This window comes from Vigna umbellata, chromosome 4 (assembly GCF_029865625.1).
Source record: "Vigna umbellata cultivar VRB3 chromosome 4, Vumbellata_1.0, whole genome shotgun sequence".
Lineage (NCBI taxonomy): Eukaryota > Viridiplantae > Streptophyta > Magnoliopsida > Fabales > Fabaceae > Vigna > Vigna umbellata.
In genome coordinates this window covers 39952538-39970364 of record NC_142168.1, presented here as the reverse complement: position 1 = coordinate 39970364, position 17827 = coordinate 39952538, and the positions used below count along the sequence as shown (strand labels likewise).

Genomic DNA, 17827 nt, shown 5'->3' with positions numbered 1-17827 from the left:
TTCATTTTACAAAAAATGTATTGCATTAGTTGCTAATGATGTATAAATATTTAATTAATTTTTATTAATGAATATGATTTTATAATAAATTATTATTAGAAGAGGAAAGAGTTTGAAAATCAATGAATAAAAAAACAGTGTAAACTATTTACTGTGGTAGTAGAAAATATAAAAATAAAAGTTAGCTAATCATGTAGCCGTTACTTATAAATGTCTTGACTTCAGTTTCCCCACAAATACAATAAATTCGGTTTCTGGTCAAGCATATTTAATGCTGCCTTATATTTTGGTCTTAAAATCTTCAAAAGCTGAGATAACATTGATAATATCAATTATAACTAAAATCAACTATATTAAGCAAAGTTCATTTAAGTTTTATTTTATTTTTCTAGATAGTTTTTGTATTATATTGGTGTTCAATCAATTTTCGTACAGTCAGAAACATCCAATAAATCATTTAGAAATTGGTTGGTTGAACAATGTGGATGATCATTTTTAAACAATAACTATAATTAATAAAAATTAATTTAAAGTAAAACACTATTATTACCATTTGAATTGTGATTAGGTTGATTTAATTCGAAATCCATTTCAAAATTTATATATAAATTTTAAAGTAGTAAAATAGATTAGTTAAATTTATTCAGCATCGTTAAATTTATCAAATCTTTGTTGACATTAATACATAGGATTTTCTTCAGATAATCTTTCAACACAACCGAACAAAACGAAGAATAAACAATATTACAAACAAATAATTACAGATTTAAAAAACTTATAACCTCAGCTTTATAGTTTTCTTTCAAGTGATTCTTAAATCAAAGTTATTGAAAATAATGTTTCATTTTAAATATAAAATTATTTTATAAATATCAATACTAAATAAGATTTAGAGAATTCAAATTTACTCTTTAAAATATAGAACATTTATAAAATAATCACACACATTAAGAAAGATAATGGATTTAGATAATTTTTTTAAATGCTACTATATCAAATTAATCTAAACTATTAAAAAAAATTAAAAACTGTTCATGAATTAATATAAACTACAAATATACACAATATTTAATTAAGATAAAAATAGAAAACAAATGTAAAAATATAAAATACCTTATAGAGTTAAGGACCAGCTTTCTTTTTTCTAAAATGTGTCCTATAATAAGGATTGGAAAAGTAACTTTTTATTATGATTTTAATTAAAAATGTATATTATTAACAAAAATGATCATCTAATAATAAATTATGGTATCAATTATTTTTCTGTCTGTCAATCTCTTCTACAGGGCTTGACCAAGATCCAATAGAAGCAAACTCTAATCCAACAGCAAAACCGGTGCAAATAATTTGATTTATGACAGTTTCCTCGTATTCACAATATACAAAACTAAATATTCTGATTAAACTGTTATTAAACCCTTTAAGATTTAAAAAAAAAAGTAATTTTGATTCAACTTTTAATTTTGTGTACGTTTTTTTAATAGTGTAAACGGCAATAAAATTAGAAAACTGATCCTGGTAGTCAAAAAAATCTTGCAGCCAATACTTCATTTTAAAGTAAATATAATAATAATAATAATAATAATAATAATAATAATAATAATAAATAACCAAAGAGACAAGTAAAAAAATAATAAAAAATATTAAATTTATAATTTGTTGTTCATGTTTTTTTTTTATTTAAAATAATTAATAGTGAAACCGTAATAGACCTGATGAATAATTGTTTTTTTTGAAGAGCCAAAAATTTCTCTAATCAAGCACTTTGAAATTTAACAAAAAAAATAGCTTAAATTTTTGAAGGGATTGCTTCAACTAAAAAAAAAGGTATACAATTTTGTTTCCCTAAATTAGACTGAATCTTCTTTTCTTTTCCCCTTTTCTTCTTGTGTAGTTTTCCATTCCTATATGAGAAAATGGCATGAGCAAAGCTCACACATGTTCTTCCCAACATTGAACATAGAAAAAAGTTTAGCTTTCGGTGGATGTGAAAAAGAAAAGAGAGAGAGAGAGAGAGAGAGAAAAAAAAAAGAGAGAAAGAGTGTGTAAAAGAGAGAGAGAAAGAACATAAACATAGAGAAAAAACAAAGATCTAATCGAAAGTACATATGATGCATGAAAGAAAAATTGAAGGGAAAAGAACATTAAAGAAGAAGAAGTAAGAAATGTTTGAGTAATCAGAAAGCAAAAGTTTTGGACTTTGGAGAATCAGCGACTTTGAGAGTTTGTTCAATAAGTTTTCTGGCTTTTCTGCTTCTAATCTCCATTCTCATGCTTTCACTCTTCTCCACTTTATCATACTCACTCTTCTTCACAATCTTCAAACATCTCATCTTTGATTTCAAACTCACCATCAATCTTCCCAATCCCATTGCTTTCTTTCTTCTTCTTCTTCCTTCAACCTTCTTCTTCTTCTTCTTCACTCTGTTCATCATCAATCAATCACAGATAAACTCATTAGAACAACAACAACAAGAAAAAAAACAAGAAGAAGAGACGGTCACGTGAGAGAGAGCTACTCAAAAGGAAGAGGAACATAGAAACAAACCTTTTCAAGGACTGATTGTGAAAAGTTTTGACCTTTCTTATGTTATATACACTGCAAAAAAAAAAAAAGCCTCTTTCTCTCTCCTTTTTTTTTTATTTATATGTTTTTTCTGAATAACAAGTGCATTCAATGAATTCTGCGTATATTCTGTGTCCATTTAAGAATTCTTGTTCTTAATTGTTTCAATATTCACATCAGTAAATAACAAAGGATAAGATCAAATTCATTGTACATTGAAAACTAAAAAACTTAATAATTATAATAATAATATCAATACTTTTGTAGGAATGAGATAAGTTTAAGTTTAATGTCGACTTTAGTGGGAGCAGTTTTGAAATTGTATAATGGTTAAATAATTTTTTAAAATTTTTGAACTGGTCTATATTAAAATTGATATTTTAAGAAAATTGTTATGGTTCATACTTAATATTTTAATGAAAAAAAATATTATTAGTAACTTTATTATTATTAAGTTATAGTAGTGGGAGTAGCATAATAATTATGAAGACAAAAAATTAATAAATTTAGAGATGTATAAATAATTTTGAAGAGATTTTAGAAACTTATATAATCAGATTTTGAATTATGTTTTTGTTTGTTTTAAAAATTGAAATTTTGTTATAATTTTATTTTTAAAAGAAGTTTTTAGAAAATAAAAGAAAAAAAAATTAAATTATATACTTCATTTCAAATTTTAAACGTTATAAACTATTAAATATTTATAGCTTCTATACTTTTGAAGCTAAACGATTTTGATTCATTACTTATGCATGTCTTCCAACTGCTAATAAAATATGTTATATGTTTATAAGTTATAATAATGTCAATTATTTATTTGCGTAAGATGTTAATAACACAATTTAATAATAAGTTTTAATATATATGTTATAACAACATATGCATTAATACTTATGTTAACCATTAAATAAATTAGTAATGAGCATTAAAAGTTATTTAATTTTAGAAAACAAAAAAGAATCAAATGTACACTGTGGTCAAACTTTAGCATTCGAAAAATTATTCACACAAAATAGTAAATTTATGGTTTTAATATTCTTTAATAAAATATAAATAATAGATCTTATAATATAACAAGAAAAATATAATTTTCTGGCATTAATTTCTTTTAAAATGTTTCTATTTTTTTTCAAGAAATTCTAAAACTAGAATAAGGTTACATATTGTCCTCAAACTTTTAAAAGTTATGTTTCGTCCTAAACTTATTTATTTCATTCTGTACTTTATAAAAATTATGTAAAACATTATTTTCAGTAAATTATTTATCATTATTTTTCTTACGTTAAACCATATTTTAAACTAATATTTAAAATAAAATAACAATTTAAACACCAAATACTAAAATGATGTTAAATGTGTTAAAAAAAATTCATATAATTATATTCAATTGAATATATTTATTTATTTTTAAAATTTTAAAATTAAATTACACTAAATTTAAAATAGAAATAAATTTTAATTTTATAATTAAATTCAGTTACTAAAAATATATTTAATTCAAAAATATAGTTTGGATTTTAAAATTTAAAACTATTTATTTAATCTGAATTCTAAAATATAAAGAATATTCATATCATTCAATATGAAATCTTCTTATAGGAGCGATTCAATAAAATCTGAATATATTTGTTCTTCAGGAAGAAAACTTTTGTGGTAGTAGTAAACACTGTTTTTTAAACAGTCTTAAAACTGTAAAGTAAAACAAAATTAGTTTATGTTAAAATTAGTTTAAGTAAGCTTTATAGTTAGTTGGCATGCAATTTAATTTTATGAAGCAAATAATTTTAATTTTACTTTTCTTGAAAGAGTTTCGGAGAAGTTCATTTAAGGAAGCTTATAAATATGATAAGAATATCTTCAAATAAGCTTTTTAACAAGGCTATTTTTTTTATAAATAGTTTTTGAAGATTATAAAAAATAAATGAGCTCTTTTACAAGTTAAAATTAATTTATGTATTAGTTAATTTGGAGAATTATCCTATATAGTTTCTCTAAACCTAAACGAAGAAATCATGTTGAGAAACAAGAGTCCACTAAAAGATAATCAATTTAGAGAAAGGGTTAAATATGTTTTTAGTCCCTAAACTATGGGCCATTTCTGGTTTTCGTCCCTCTTCCAAAGTAAGGTACACTTTAGTCCTCATCCTTTTCGAAACTTTGGTTTGAGTCCTCCAAAACTAACACCGTCAAAAATATGCTGATGTGTCTAACGTCTCTGTCCACGTGTAATTGGTTTTTTGCTGACGTGTTAAGTCAGCTGGGGATGGAAGTGATTCCTCTTTACTTTGGAACGAAATTGGTACTCAAAATCAGTTGCAATTGGTGTTGGTGTTGCTGTTCTTTGTTTGGGTTTGGTTCGTGGTTCATTTGCGCGTGCATCTTCGTGGTTCATTGAGTTTGCTTGGTGAAAGAAAGGGATTTCTTTGTCGTTCGTTGAGGTGGTTCGTTCAGCAAGGTAATTTTTTAGTTTAAGTTGAACTTGTTTTCTCTGTGATTCGTTGAACAAAAAAAGCAATTGTGTGTGTAATGGGCATTCCGCTGTGCATTGTGAGTCTAATGTGGGAAGTTTTCATTTGACCTTGTAGGAAAAATGGTTTTTGATGTGTGTTTGTATCATATGGGGAAGTTCATGAAGAACAAGGGTCTACAATACGTGGGAGGAGAGATACATGTTATTAGGGGAATCGATCCCGACATGTGGTCATACTTTGAAGCAGTGGGATTTGTTAGAGAATTCAAGTACTGTGGAGAGTTCAAACTTTGGTGGAAGGGTTCCAAACAAAAGGAAATGAACAACCTCAGACCACTGACAGATGACAGAGAAGCCATTTTGTTGGCTAAGTATGCAGAGGCAAATAAGGAGGAAGTTGAAATCTATGTTCAACATGGCCAACCCAGTCAGGCAGAGGAAATTAGTTTTCTTACATTTGGTGAGGAGGCAGAGGAAGTAAGAGTACAGCAGATGGAGGAAGAGGTTGTTATGGATGAAGAAGATATTGGTGGGGTGGAGGGAAATGTTGAAGTACAAGACCTGGTAGTAGATGACGAAGAGGAAGAGGGGAATGTTGAGGGAGAAATGGTGGAAGAGCAAGTGGAAGAGCAAGAGGAAGAGCAAGAGGAAGAGGGGATTGTTGAGGGGGATAAAGAGCAAGATGAAGAAGAAGAGGAAGAGGGGAATGTTGAGGGGGATGAAGAGCAGGAGGAAGAGGGGAATGTTGATGACAGTGAAGAGGAGAGAATGTTGTTGAGGAGTGAAGACGAAGGGATGGAAAATGTTGATGAAAGTGAAGAGGAGAGAATGGCAAATGGTGATGATTGGTTTGGGATGGACAATGTGTATGTTGAAGAAGAGAGAAGAAATATTAATCCAGTTTTGGATAGGTGGAAGAGAATGAAAAACAAAAATAAAAGTGTTAGGAGAAGATTTGGAGAGAGTGAGGGGACATTTGTCATTAACGAAGATGTTGGAGAACATGAGATAAATGAAGATTATGATACAGAAGAGTTGTCCTCAAATGTAGATAGTGATGAGTATGTGAGGGACAATAGAAGCCACTTTCCAACGTATAAAGCAGAAGATATGAATAAAGGATTCAAATTTAGATTGGGTATGGAGTTTAAGTGTTTGAAGGATTTTAAGAGTGCTTTACAGGAGCATAGCGTTTTGAATGGAAAAGAAGTAAGGTTTGTGAAGAATGATTTGAAGAGGGTAAGGGCAGTTTGTAAGAAGGGGTGTGGTTTTGTTATTATGGCTAGCAAGGTAGGAAGCAGGGAAACCTTTAGACTCAAAACTCTAGTTCAGCACAAGTGTGGAAGGGGTTTTGGTGGCAAAAGTGCAAATGTAGAATGGATTGCACAGGTTTTGGTTTCCAGATTTGTCAATGTTGCAAGCATGACAGTGAAACAAATCATAGATGAAATACAAAAGTCATATAGTATTGGAATAACTCATTGGAAGGCTGGAAGAGCTAAGAGAATTGCAATGGATTGTTTAGTGGGTGATGGAGAACGACAATATGCTCGTTTGTATGACTATGTGGCTGAGTTATTAAGAGTCAAGGCTGGGACCTTCAAGATTAAGGTCAATCAACCCGAACCCACCTTGCAACCAAGGTTTGGGTCATTTTACATGTGTTTGGAGGGCTGTAAGCAGGGGTTTTTAGGTAGTTGCAGACCATTTATTGGTGTAGATGGTTGTCACTTGAAGACAAATTATGGAGGTCAGTTGTTAGTTGCAGTAGGAAGAGACCCTAATGACCAGTATTTCCCACTAGCTTTTGCTGTGGTAGAAACAGAATGCAAAGACACATGGATGTGGTTTTTGAGACAGCTGCTTGATGATATTGGAGGAATAGATTGTCAAAGGTGGATCTTTATTTCGGATCAGCAAAAGGTACATTAAAATTTTTAGTGTAGTTACAAATTTATTTTGATTATGTTATACTTATTAGTGTATTATGGTTGCAGGGATTAATGTCAGTTTTTGATGATATCTTGAATGGAGTGGAACACAGGCTGTGTTTACGCCATTTATACAACAATTACAAGAAAAAATTTGGGGGAGGCTTGCTGATTAGAGACCTTATGATGGGGGCTGCCAAGGCAACATTCTATAAGGAATGGGAGAAAAAAATGGGTGAGTTAAAAAATGTCAATGTTGATGCCTTTAATTGGTTGATGGGTATACCAACTAAAAGTTGGTGTAAGCATGCTTTTAGTGCTTATCCTAGGTGTGATGTGCTGATCAATAACTTGTCAGAATCATTTAATAGTACTATTTTAATGGCAAGGGACAAACCAATAATTTCAATGATGGAATGGATTAGATCATACATAATGAGTAGGTTTGCAAGTCTTAGAGAAAAAATTGACTCATATCCTGGTGATGTTATGCCTAAACCGAGGAAAAGGCTGGATATGGAGGTTGAAAAGAGTGGCAATTGGCTTCCGGTATGGGCAGGGGGTTCACAGTTTGAAGTAACTCATGGCTTTACCATGGACAAATTTGTTGTTGATTTAAGTAATCACACATGTACTTGTTACTTGTGGGATTTGGTAGGAATACCATGTAGACATGCAGTTGCTGCCATTCATTACAAATCAGAAAACCCAGAACATTATGTTCATCCTTACTATAAGAAAGATGCCTATAGAACTTGTTATGCACCAATTATAAGTCCTATCAATGGACAACAACTTTGGCCTACATCTGACTCTCCACAACTACTACCTCCCATTTACAAAAGACCTCCTGGGAGGCCAAAAAAATTAAGAAGAAGAGAAGTTGATGAATATGTGAGCCATGGAAAATTGTCAAAGACCAATACTGCTATAAGATGTAGCACTTGCAATGCATATGGACACAATGTAAGGACATGTAAAAAGAGCCAGAAAAGGAAGGTAAATCTTCTTGGTAATGTTATTTACAAGTTCATTTATTTACAACTATTTGTTATTTAACTATCTTACTCCTTTCGTAGGACAAAAGGGGGGCTTCTACATCAACACCTGGATCTGCATCAACAAGGGCTGGATCTGCATCTGCATCAGAAGCTGGAAGGGGGGCATCTGCATCTGCATCACAAGCTGGAAGGGCTGCATCAATTGCTGGAAGGGGGGCATCTGCATCTGCACCACAAGCTGGAAGGAGATTAGCCACAGTTGCAGGGGCTGGGGCTGCATCAGCATCACAAGGTGGAGGATCTGCAACTATGCGTGAAGGGGCAAGAAGAACATCCACAAGATTGGCTGCACAAATTGTAGGGTCTCAAGGAAGTTGTAATTCAAAGATGTAATTTCAGACAAATTGTAGTGGCTGTAGGCTGTCAAGGAAGTTGTAATTAAAGTAGTGGCTGTAGTGGACCACTTTTTTGTCTTGTACTGTCTGTAACCCTTTAAACTATGCTGGGACCACTATTTGAACATCTTCTTTATTAATCAATATGGACCACATTGCTTTGCTTTTACTTATGTTGTAATTCTTTAATCTGCTGTTTGCTAAAGTGTGCTTCATTATGTTCCTGCTAAACTGGTTTAAATATTTGCAGTTTCTGGTATTTTATACAATTTGGTACAAGTTTATGCTTTGAGTCCCTCTGTTGGCTGCTGGAACAACCAACAATTTCGTGCTAGTTTCTGCTTTTAGTCCCTCTACAAATTTCCCATTCTAATCCACCACTTTTGGTGCTAAAGACCAACTCATACACTGATATTTTCATCTCGAAGCTTTTAGCCTCTGGTGGCAATTAGTACATGTCAAATTTGGTCAAACAAAGTTGCTAAAATCATCACATTAACATTCCAAACTCGTTTCTGCAAAATTGACATTTAAACCCCCAAATTTTAAACACTTTTTCTGATAACTTGCAGAATTTGGTGATTTTAAACACACCTGTTAATATTTCCAAAGTATATAACACAAATGCACATAACACAACCATCAAGGCACAATTGAACTGAACTTCCACAGTTTATTGAATTTAAAACTTCCTTGTACATCCACATCACAACCTATCTAATTACAATTAACCTTCAACACAAACAGAATACAAAACATGGCAGTTAATGCCCATGACAATACAAAAAACACCAACATCATTTTGAAATTTTTTCTCTCTTCCTCTAATTTCTTCTTCAACTTGTCCTTCTTCTTCCTTAGCTCCAACACAACATTTTCAATACACACTTCAACTTCTTCACTCTTCCTTTGTAAGCTTCCTTCCATTTCGAAATCTCCTTCATCAACCCATTCAAAGAAGTTACAGCTTGAATTACTCTACAAATGAAAATTATAAATCAGCAATGCAATATTCAACACAATAAATAAAGCTTTTATTCTCACTTACTGCCCAATTTCTACATCTATAAAATTGTCTCCCTTTGTTCTTCAATGTAGTTACCTTCAACAACAACAATCTTTCCCCACAACCACAGTTTTTTGAAGCTAAGTGAGATGATCCACAACTTTGGGACATTCCAGAACCTATGCTCCTTGGTGTGCAACCTCCTCTGTCACCTTTCATTTCCCTTCAAAAGTGATTAACAAAGAAACTCAAGTTCGAAACCAGTACCCTTCAACAAAACCCTACATCCCCAAATCCATCCATCATTTTAAACCAAAACAAAGACAAATGTGAACTTACGTGCCCAACTCCACCAACGCCCAAGAAGGTGATATCCAAGCTTCAACCTTCTTTCCACTTTGTCTTTGCTCGAATCCTTCACACAACACTTTGCAATGAAACTAATAAACCAAACTTCACCAACGCTGGATTAACTTTGCATTTTAGCTGTTTAAACACGTGGAAAGAGACGTTGAACACGTGGACAGAGACGTTAGACACATCAGCATATTTTTGACGGTGTTAGTTTTGGAGGACTCAAACCAAAGTTTCGAAAAGGATGAGGACTAAAGTGTACCTTACTTTGGAAGAGGGACGAAAACCAGAAATGGCCCATAGTTTAGGGACTAAAAACATATTTACTCATTCATAACATTATTAAGTACTTCATAAATTAATTTCAAGAAATATTTTTAATTTAAACAATTAATTTAAAAGTTCAAATATTAAGTACTACCAGGAAAACAATACAACATTTAATGTGCATTTTTGAGAGAACTTCTGCAAAAACTAATTTTAGATTACATTAATTCTCATGAGAATTTATTGTAGAGTGACATGATGTGTCTTTGAAAGTTTTTATCTTAAAAACATGTATTACTTTTTAATTCAGTACACAAACTATTTAAATTACTTCCATGAATTAATTGAAAATTTGTAAATTAAAATTAATTTCATTTTCTAATATAGAGCAATTCTTACAAACAAGTACCATACGAGTTGCTATTTGAGACTAAATTGTTTAAGCTAGAAATTGTGTGGGCCTAACAAGCCCATATAAAAGCCCATTTATTCCATGAACGTAGTTAAGACTGCTACTTTCTGCAGTTCTCCACTTTTCTGCCTACACCCTATAAATTATAATATCCCCATTTTATTCTTTATTAAAAAATAATTAAATATGTTTTTAGTTGTTAAATTTTTTGACAGAATTCATTAATATTCGAAACTTTAATATATTTTGATCTTCAAATTTAGTTTTAAAAATAATAGATATAGTTTCTTTTAACTTAATTATATTGTGTTAAACACATGTCAAACAGTAAAAAAAATTTAAATGTTAGAAAAAAATTTGTTTGAAACGTTAACAAAATTTAATAGGTTAAAAAATTATATTAATTTATTTTTAAAATTGAAAGAAATATTAAAGTTTCAAATAACAACAAATGTTCAAAAATTTAAAATATATTAAACTCTAAAAATATTAAAAACCCTAATTTCACATTCCCTTTCCTAGCATCACGAAATGTTCTGTATCTTCCTCTCTCTGCTTCAGTTTCTTCTTTTACATAAATTTGCTAAGATTGAAGGTGAAATCTCTCTACTCGACATTTTATGAGAGGTAAAGGATAAAAGAAAAAATGAAATTTGGAGAAAAATAACAATAGAAAGAAGTTGTTTAGGTTATTTAAAAAAGAAAAAAAATAGAAATTCTTAATTTATTGGAATTATCTTACATAATAGAAAAAAAAGTTAAACATAAAAAATAAACAGAGAAAAAATTCTTTAAAAAACTGAGAATTATTATCTCGTTTTTTGTGTTTAGAATAAAATGAAATTGTGATTTGACACTTTATGACAAATGGAATAGACGCGTCTTTTTATTATCTATAATGTGAAAGTGTTCTCGTTTGCTTGACATTGTGTTTACTTGAAGATGATCTTTTCATTACTTATCATGTGAAAGTATTCTCGTTTGCTTGACATACGAAAATTGTGTTTATTTAGAGGATGAATTTAAAGGAGATAGAATATATAAATGCGAAAGCATTTGAGTAAATTAAGTGTTAATTTTTTTAAGGGATTTAGCGATGGGTGATAATAGATTTGAAAATAAAAATTAATATAAGATTTCACTTATGTAACATATATAAAAGATATTTAAATTTATAAAAAAGTAAAAATTAATAAAATGTTTTTAATAGTAAAAATAATATATAATAATATTTATTAATAATGTATTTATTGATAAAAAATATTATAAGAGAAAAAAATTAAAATTATTTTTTAAATAAAATAATTAAAATAATGTATTTTTTTTAGGATTATTACTATCATTATTAATGGAAGTATTTTTTTTATACACGAATACACCATTACACCGTACTAGTTTAGCCGGTTTGACAAATTTGTTTTTATACCACTTTAAAACATTTCTTATTAAGAAAAATATCTTATATAGGGATTATAATTCTCCATGCGTGTGTGTAAATAAATCGATGGAAGAATTGTTACTTGATTTAGGTTAAAGAAAAGAGATAACGAGAACGGTGTCAATATATGTAAGTATTTGATAATAAAAGTTAATTAATTAATAAAATATATATTAAATATTATGAATAATTACTTGGGTATTGAATTTTGATTATTAATCTTTTGAGTTAATAATTAACAATAGTATTCATTCAATTAAAAAATTTATAATAATGAACATATTTTTTAATTTGAGTATTGAATTTTGATTACTAATCTTTTGAGTTAATAATTAACCATAATATTCAATTAACAAATTTATAATAATGAACATATTTTTTAATTTGAGTATTGAATTTTGATTATTAATCTTTTGAGTTAATAATCAACCATAATATTCAATTATCAAATTTATAATAATTAATATATTTTTTAATTTGGGTATTGAATTGTTTATTATTAATTTTGATTATTAATTTTGAGTTAATAACTAACAACAATATTTAATAAACAAATATATAATAATCAACATATTTTTTAATTGGGTATTGAATTTTGATTATTAATCTTTTGAGTTAATAACTAACAACAATATTCAATTAACAAATTTATAATAATCAACATATTTTTTTAATTTGAGTGTTTAGAAATTATGTACATAAGTTTTTCAATTCCTTAGATTACATTTCAAAAAAGCTAACATTAGTTTAAGTGATGTTGATTAAGTGTTTTACAACAAAGTTTGAAGTGTAACAGTGTATCTAATTTTAAGTATCAAGTCTTGTGAGATGGAATTGCTTCAATAATGTATTATTTTTTTGATGAGCTAGTACTTAAGCATATGATAAGATATGTAGTCTTCAACGTTACATGCTACAACTCAAAGTTTATAAATGTTTATACTATTTTATCCTACATTACATGCTACAACTCAAAGTTTATAAACGTTTATACTATTTTAAGAGGATTTTATAAGAAATGTCAACATCAAATATTTTTCAAAAAGTGTGTTAAAGTTGTCATGTGTCAACAACTCCTTTGAAAAATATAGTTTTTATAGACCATTTGTCTAGTTGCTTTGACCTTTATTAAAAAATAAAATAAAAAATAAATAACATAGACTTGATAAATATGTTGAATATTAGAGATATCTTCAAAAAGAAGTTTGCATTTAATGTTTTATTAGGATAGACACAACTTAAAGAACAAAGAACATTTCAAGATTACACAATGATTTGAAATGATTTAGAATGACTACTTTTCTCAAGACCTTTATAAATAGAAAAGTTCTTAAAAGAGAAAGGCTACTTAGTTGAAAAATATTTTAAATGAATATGCTTGTCACAGTCTTGTGATAACACATCAAATTGTTCTTTAGCAATTTAAATGAGTAAATTTAACTTTTCATTCATGCAAGAACGTAAACTTTTTTTAATTAGCATTCTGATTTTTTTGATTATTTTCTTTGTAATATTGTTTTAGGTAGGAGTAATTGATGGTCTAAATAATACTCAATTTAACTAGGAGTAATTGATTATCCAAACAATACTCGACTTTGTTAGGAGTGACTGCTTGTCTAAATAATACAATTTTAAGCCACGAGTGGTTGAGTTAAAATAATACTTAGTTCATGTCTTGCTTGGCCGAATAATAAAACATGATCAAGATTAACATGTCCTAATCCTAATTTAAAAGAACTTTTCACTAAGAGTATTAGAGTTGTGTGCCTAAGGGAAATTCTGTTTGTGAAAAGGAAACTTGTGTTACTTGATGCTTATAGGAGGAAAGTGTTATTTTTAGTGTGTTTAAGTAGTGGAGTATACCTACAAAGCATAATCAAGTTGTTCATCTTTTTGTGTGTTAAAAGGAGACGTGTTTCATCTCTTATCTGTTAAGAGAGATGATTTCTAATCTAATCTTTAATTCTCTATTGTAAATTATTACTTATTTTAGTGAAAACGTTAATCCCTCTTTTAGAGAGATTAAGAACTAGATATAGGGTCTTTTGATTCGAACTAGTATAAAAATTACCTGTGTAATTTTTTTCTCCCCTTTACTCCTCTTGTTTGTTAGCCTTTATTCAAAGTAATTTTTCAGTTTCATTAAAGAAATTTTTAAAAACAAAAATCTATTAAAATGGTAGCGATTTTTAACTTGAAACAATTCACCCTTTTTTATTTTGTCCTACCCTCTAGTCATTTGCTCGCCAAACTAACCAATCCTTTTATAATGACAAGGAATAATAAAGTGGCTAAAGGATCACTTTTCCTGGTTCCTTTTGATGGATATAACTCTTTAATAAAACTTCAATTCACTAGAAGTTGATATGGATTCCATACAGGCACTTACCACAAAATCCTAAATCTCCTAAACATATAAGAATTTTTACTTGATGAAACCATGATAAGCCTTTTCAAAATCTAACTTTAATTATTACATTCTTTTTTTTTTCTTTTTTTTCTCTCATTTACCATTTCATTTTCCTCAATTACCCCATTCAACATCTTTCTAACTCAAAGGAATGCACTCAATGATTCATCTATCACTTTATATAACACATTTTTCAGCATATTTAATAAGAATTTGGCTAAACTCTTGCATAAACAACTCATAAGTGAGATATGTCTATACTCATTTAGCCCAAGGGATTATCACACTTAGCTGTTGAAGTGATAAAAGAGAAAATACATCCTTTTTTCTATGTCACTCCTTTTAAGAAAGTCTTCCATCACGATATATTTGTTCAAAATTTCTCTAATAAAATTGAAATTATAATTATTTGGTATCAAACTTTTACTTTCTTCACATTCTCTCACAATCATTCTCAATTCCTCTTCTATAAATCATGTAGGATATTGTTTTCTTCTCTCCTTGTAAACCTATTTTGAAAAAACTTGACTTCCTCATTGATCCTTGTTGCCTCCTTTACCCATTTCTCATTTATAAAGATTTTAAAACTAACACATAATCGTTCAATAGTATCATATTGATGTCATTTTTTTATGTGTTAACTTGTATTTCATTAAATGAAAATCAGTTTAGTATTGTCATCTTCAAATTTTCCAATATGATGAATGATTGCATTAAACACACACAAATTTCTAAGATTAAATGATTTTTAAACACACATTTAAAAAAGTTTACATAAAAATACACATTCCAAGCAAAATGTGAACTTTTAAAAGCAAATATGATGTTAATTAGTTTTTAATCTCATTAAAGATATTATTTCGAAAATAAATAATAATATAAAAAATATGAATTACATTTATCACACAATTAAGAAAAAAAAGTGAAATGTTACAATAATGCTATATTTTTAAACAAAATTATCAATTTATCTATGAATGAATCATATTTTTACTTATAGACGTTACACTTTCCATTTTCAACATTTCTAATAAAAAATCACTCCATGTGTCTATTGGACCAGGCAAGCACCAATGGACACAATCATTATATAGTGTCATATTCTCATTTGGCCAATAGCCATATCTATTGGGGTGACCATCTGGTCTCAATAACATTGCTTGTGTGGTGTCAAGTAACATGAACTTCAACCCTTTCTTTATTCCTTCTTTCTTGGCAATTCTGAACTCATCTAATTGAATCTTATGTAACTCTAAATCATAACCCTCTAACTTTGTTTCATTACTCCTAAATGGCTTAGTTCTCATACAATTTCCACCTTTATTCCACAATCCATTTTCAAAATGAGATGGTGAAAATGTTCTAAGAAATATGGTACCCTTGAAGTTTTCTAAACTAATGATGGATTTAAATGTTGTGTTATAAACCTTTCTATAGCCATAGTACAAGTTTGAGTGAGTCATATTATCTAGGTCACAATGTTGACATCCAACAACTCTTTGTTTCTCATAGAACACAAGGGGTCCCAAAAACCATTGTCCTCCATTGATAATAACATAGTCAAAATCTTTAACGTGGGTTGTCCATGTTTCATCAAACTCATCAATGTAAACATTGAAGAGAGCACTACTTGAATCCACTTTTTTAGCCCTAACTAGATGGGGTGTCCAATAATTAGCCATGGTGAAGTTGTAATTTGAGTACTTCCATTGCTTGAAGGAAAACACATTCGTGTTGGAAACATCTATGGGCCACTCCACCTACAAAGGATGATGAAGAAGATAAGAGGATTACTCTTAAAATGTTTGGGAAAAAAATCTATTAAGAACTTATGGAAGGGAAAAAATAATAAAAGAAAATATGAATTTAAGTTAAAATTATAGTTCATATACAAGTTGTAAAAATAAAAATTTAAAACCATCACCCATCTTCTAACAAAATGATATTAACAAATTAACAATAAAGTACAAGTATGACATTTGCTTATTTTATTTTAAACTTGATAAAGAATATTTTAACATACAATAGCAAAAATATTTGGCAACAAGTTGTAGAAAAAACACAATTTCTTTTTCTATTAAAAAACTACAGTTAAAAGTGATTTTTGGATGAAAATATATCTCTATCCTACTCTTTTCTTCTTCTTCTTTTTTCAATTTAAAGTTAATTTAAGTTACTAACTATGTCAAAACATAAAGTATTCCAACAATTAGGGAACATTTCAATTTTAGAGGAGTTCTATCTATGTATAAGCTAATCTAACAAGTTGTAGTGAAATTATATTTTCTGAGCTCTTATCTGCAACACTATCTCTTACTTGGGGACTCTAAAAGTACATAAACAAAAATGAACATATGTATGTTTGAAGAGGTTATTTACATAAGTATATTTTTCCATAAATTACGTAAATGGAAACAAAAAATAAAAAAGTAAATTAATAAGAAATTATGACATTTCAGTTCAAAATAATAATACTAAAATTGTTACGACTCAACGATTTTACTTTTTTTTATCTTTCCTATTCTTTCCTTTTTCACAAATTTATCCCACCCATAAAAAACTATTAGAAGGAGTTTAAAGAGATAAATGACATAGAATATACTACATTAAGATGAATCAAACACCACAAAGCTTATGATTATGGAAGCAGAGTTTTAGAGTCTGAGTCTTGAAAAAGTAGGAGAAACACTAACCCTTGAAAGGAGGCAAATCATAGACTGCATATGATTTCTGGCTAAGGAGTCTCCAACAAGAGCCATAGATTTTCCCCTCATAATTTCCAGGAACTGAAAGGGGTTGAAGATGGGAAGTTCACACTCATTTGGTTTCCATCTCCACTTCATGAACTCAGAATCTGGTCTCCCATGTTTCATGCAGTTTTGGTGTTCATGAATTGCCCAACATGTTGTGTTTGTGTAGTATGGTGCTTCAGGATTTGGCACCCATTCCCCACTGAAAATGTCACACTTCTTCAGAGATGTTGAGGGCAAGCTTTCTGGCTCCTTCAAATCACCAATTGCAACCTTAAATTTATTGATCTTCAACAGTGCTGTGGTCACAGTAAATATCAGAAACATTATGCATACTACTTTACTTATGTTTGATACTGTTTGTTTTTTGGTTCTGTTCCCACATTCAAGCTCCATATGTAGGAACTTCATGGAAAAGGAGAAAAAGAAGAGGAAGGGATAAAGGAAACTAATAGGGGAATCAGCTTTTGCAAATATATTCTGTGTAAAACCATGGTTTGTTTTGTCCAAGTTGCTTCAGATTCTCTTCTTTTTAAACCTATCATTAATTAACCATAATATTTTATCATCTCATAATTTTCTGGTGGACTTGTCACATGTTTATATTCCTTTTCCTTTTCTAATAATGTGGAAAATTCAATTTACTAAACTAATATTTTTCTTACATTTTCTTATATTCAAATAAATTTAATATTCTTATATTATTTAGAGTCAAGGATAATTAATTTACATTTTTTTTCTCCAATTCCTTAAGAGATAAAATTGTAATAAAAATTGATTTGCTAACATGGATAGTACTTTAACCCTAATGATATTATATCAAAGAT

General features: G+C 29.1%; 2 protein-coding genes across 2 annotated transcripts; one reads left to right on the top strand and one right to left on the bottom strand.

Annotated features, from left to right (window-relative positions):
* The first annotated feature begins 7037 nt into the window (after nucleotides 1-7037).
* LOC148200164 (uncharacterized) lies at nucleotides 7038-8361 on the top strand. The gene is made up of 2 exons (XM_088111971.1): nucleotides 7038-7966; nucleotides 8047-8361. Exons 1-2 carry the CDS (start codon nucleotides 7040-7042, stop codon nucleotides 8359-8361), a joined length of 1242 nt encoding a protein of 413 aa, XP_087968097.1. The 5' UTR covers nucleotides 7038-7039.
* Nucleotides 8362-15196: 6835 nt separating this feature from the next.
* On the bottom strand, nucleotides 15197-17503 carry LOC124847119 (protein trichome birefringence-like 19). The gene is made up of 2 exons (XM_047324516.2): nucleotides 16944-17503; nucleotides 15197-16010 (listed from the first exon to the last, which is right to left on the bottom strand). Exons 1-2 carry the CDS (start codon nucleotides 17409-17411, stop codon nucleotides 15222-15224), a joined length of 1257 nt encoding a protein of 418 aa, XP_047180472.1. The 5' UTR covers nucleotides 17412-17503; the 3' UTR covers nucleotides 15197-15221.
* Nucleotides 17504-17827: the final 324 nt, after the last annotated feature.

Excerpts from the sequence above, each read along its gene's own strand:
- LOC148200164 (XM_088111971.1), top strand. The coding sequence starts at position 7,040 with ATGTCAGTTTTTGATGATATCTTGAATGGAGTGGAACACAGGCTGTGT. Across the intron at positions 7,967-8,046 it reads AAAAGAGCCAGAAAAGGAAG|GACAAAAGGGGGGCTTCTAC; the intron begins GTAAATCTTCTT and ends CTCCTTTCGTAG.
- LOC124847119 (XM_047324516.2), bottom strand. The coding sequence starts at position 17,411 with ATGAAGTTCCTACATATGGAGCTTGAATGTGGGAACAGAACCAAAAAA. Across the intron at positions 16,011-16,943 it reads TGATTTGCCTCCTTTCAAGG|GTGGAGTGGCCCATAGATGT; the intron begins GTTAGTGTTTCT and ends CATCCTTTGTAG.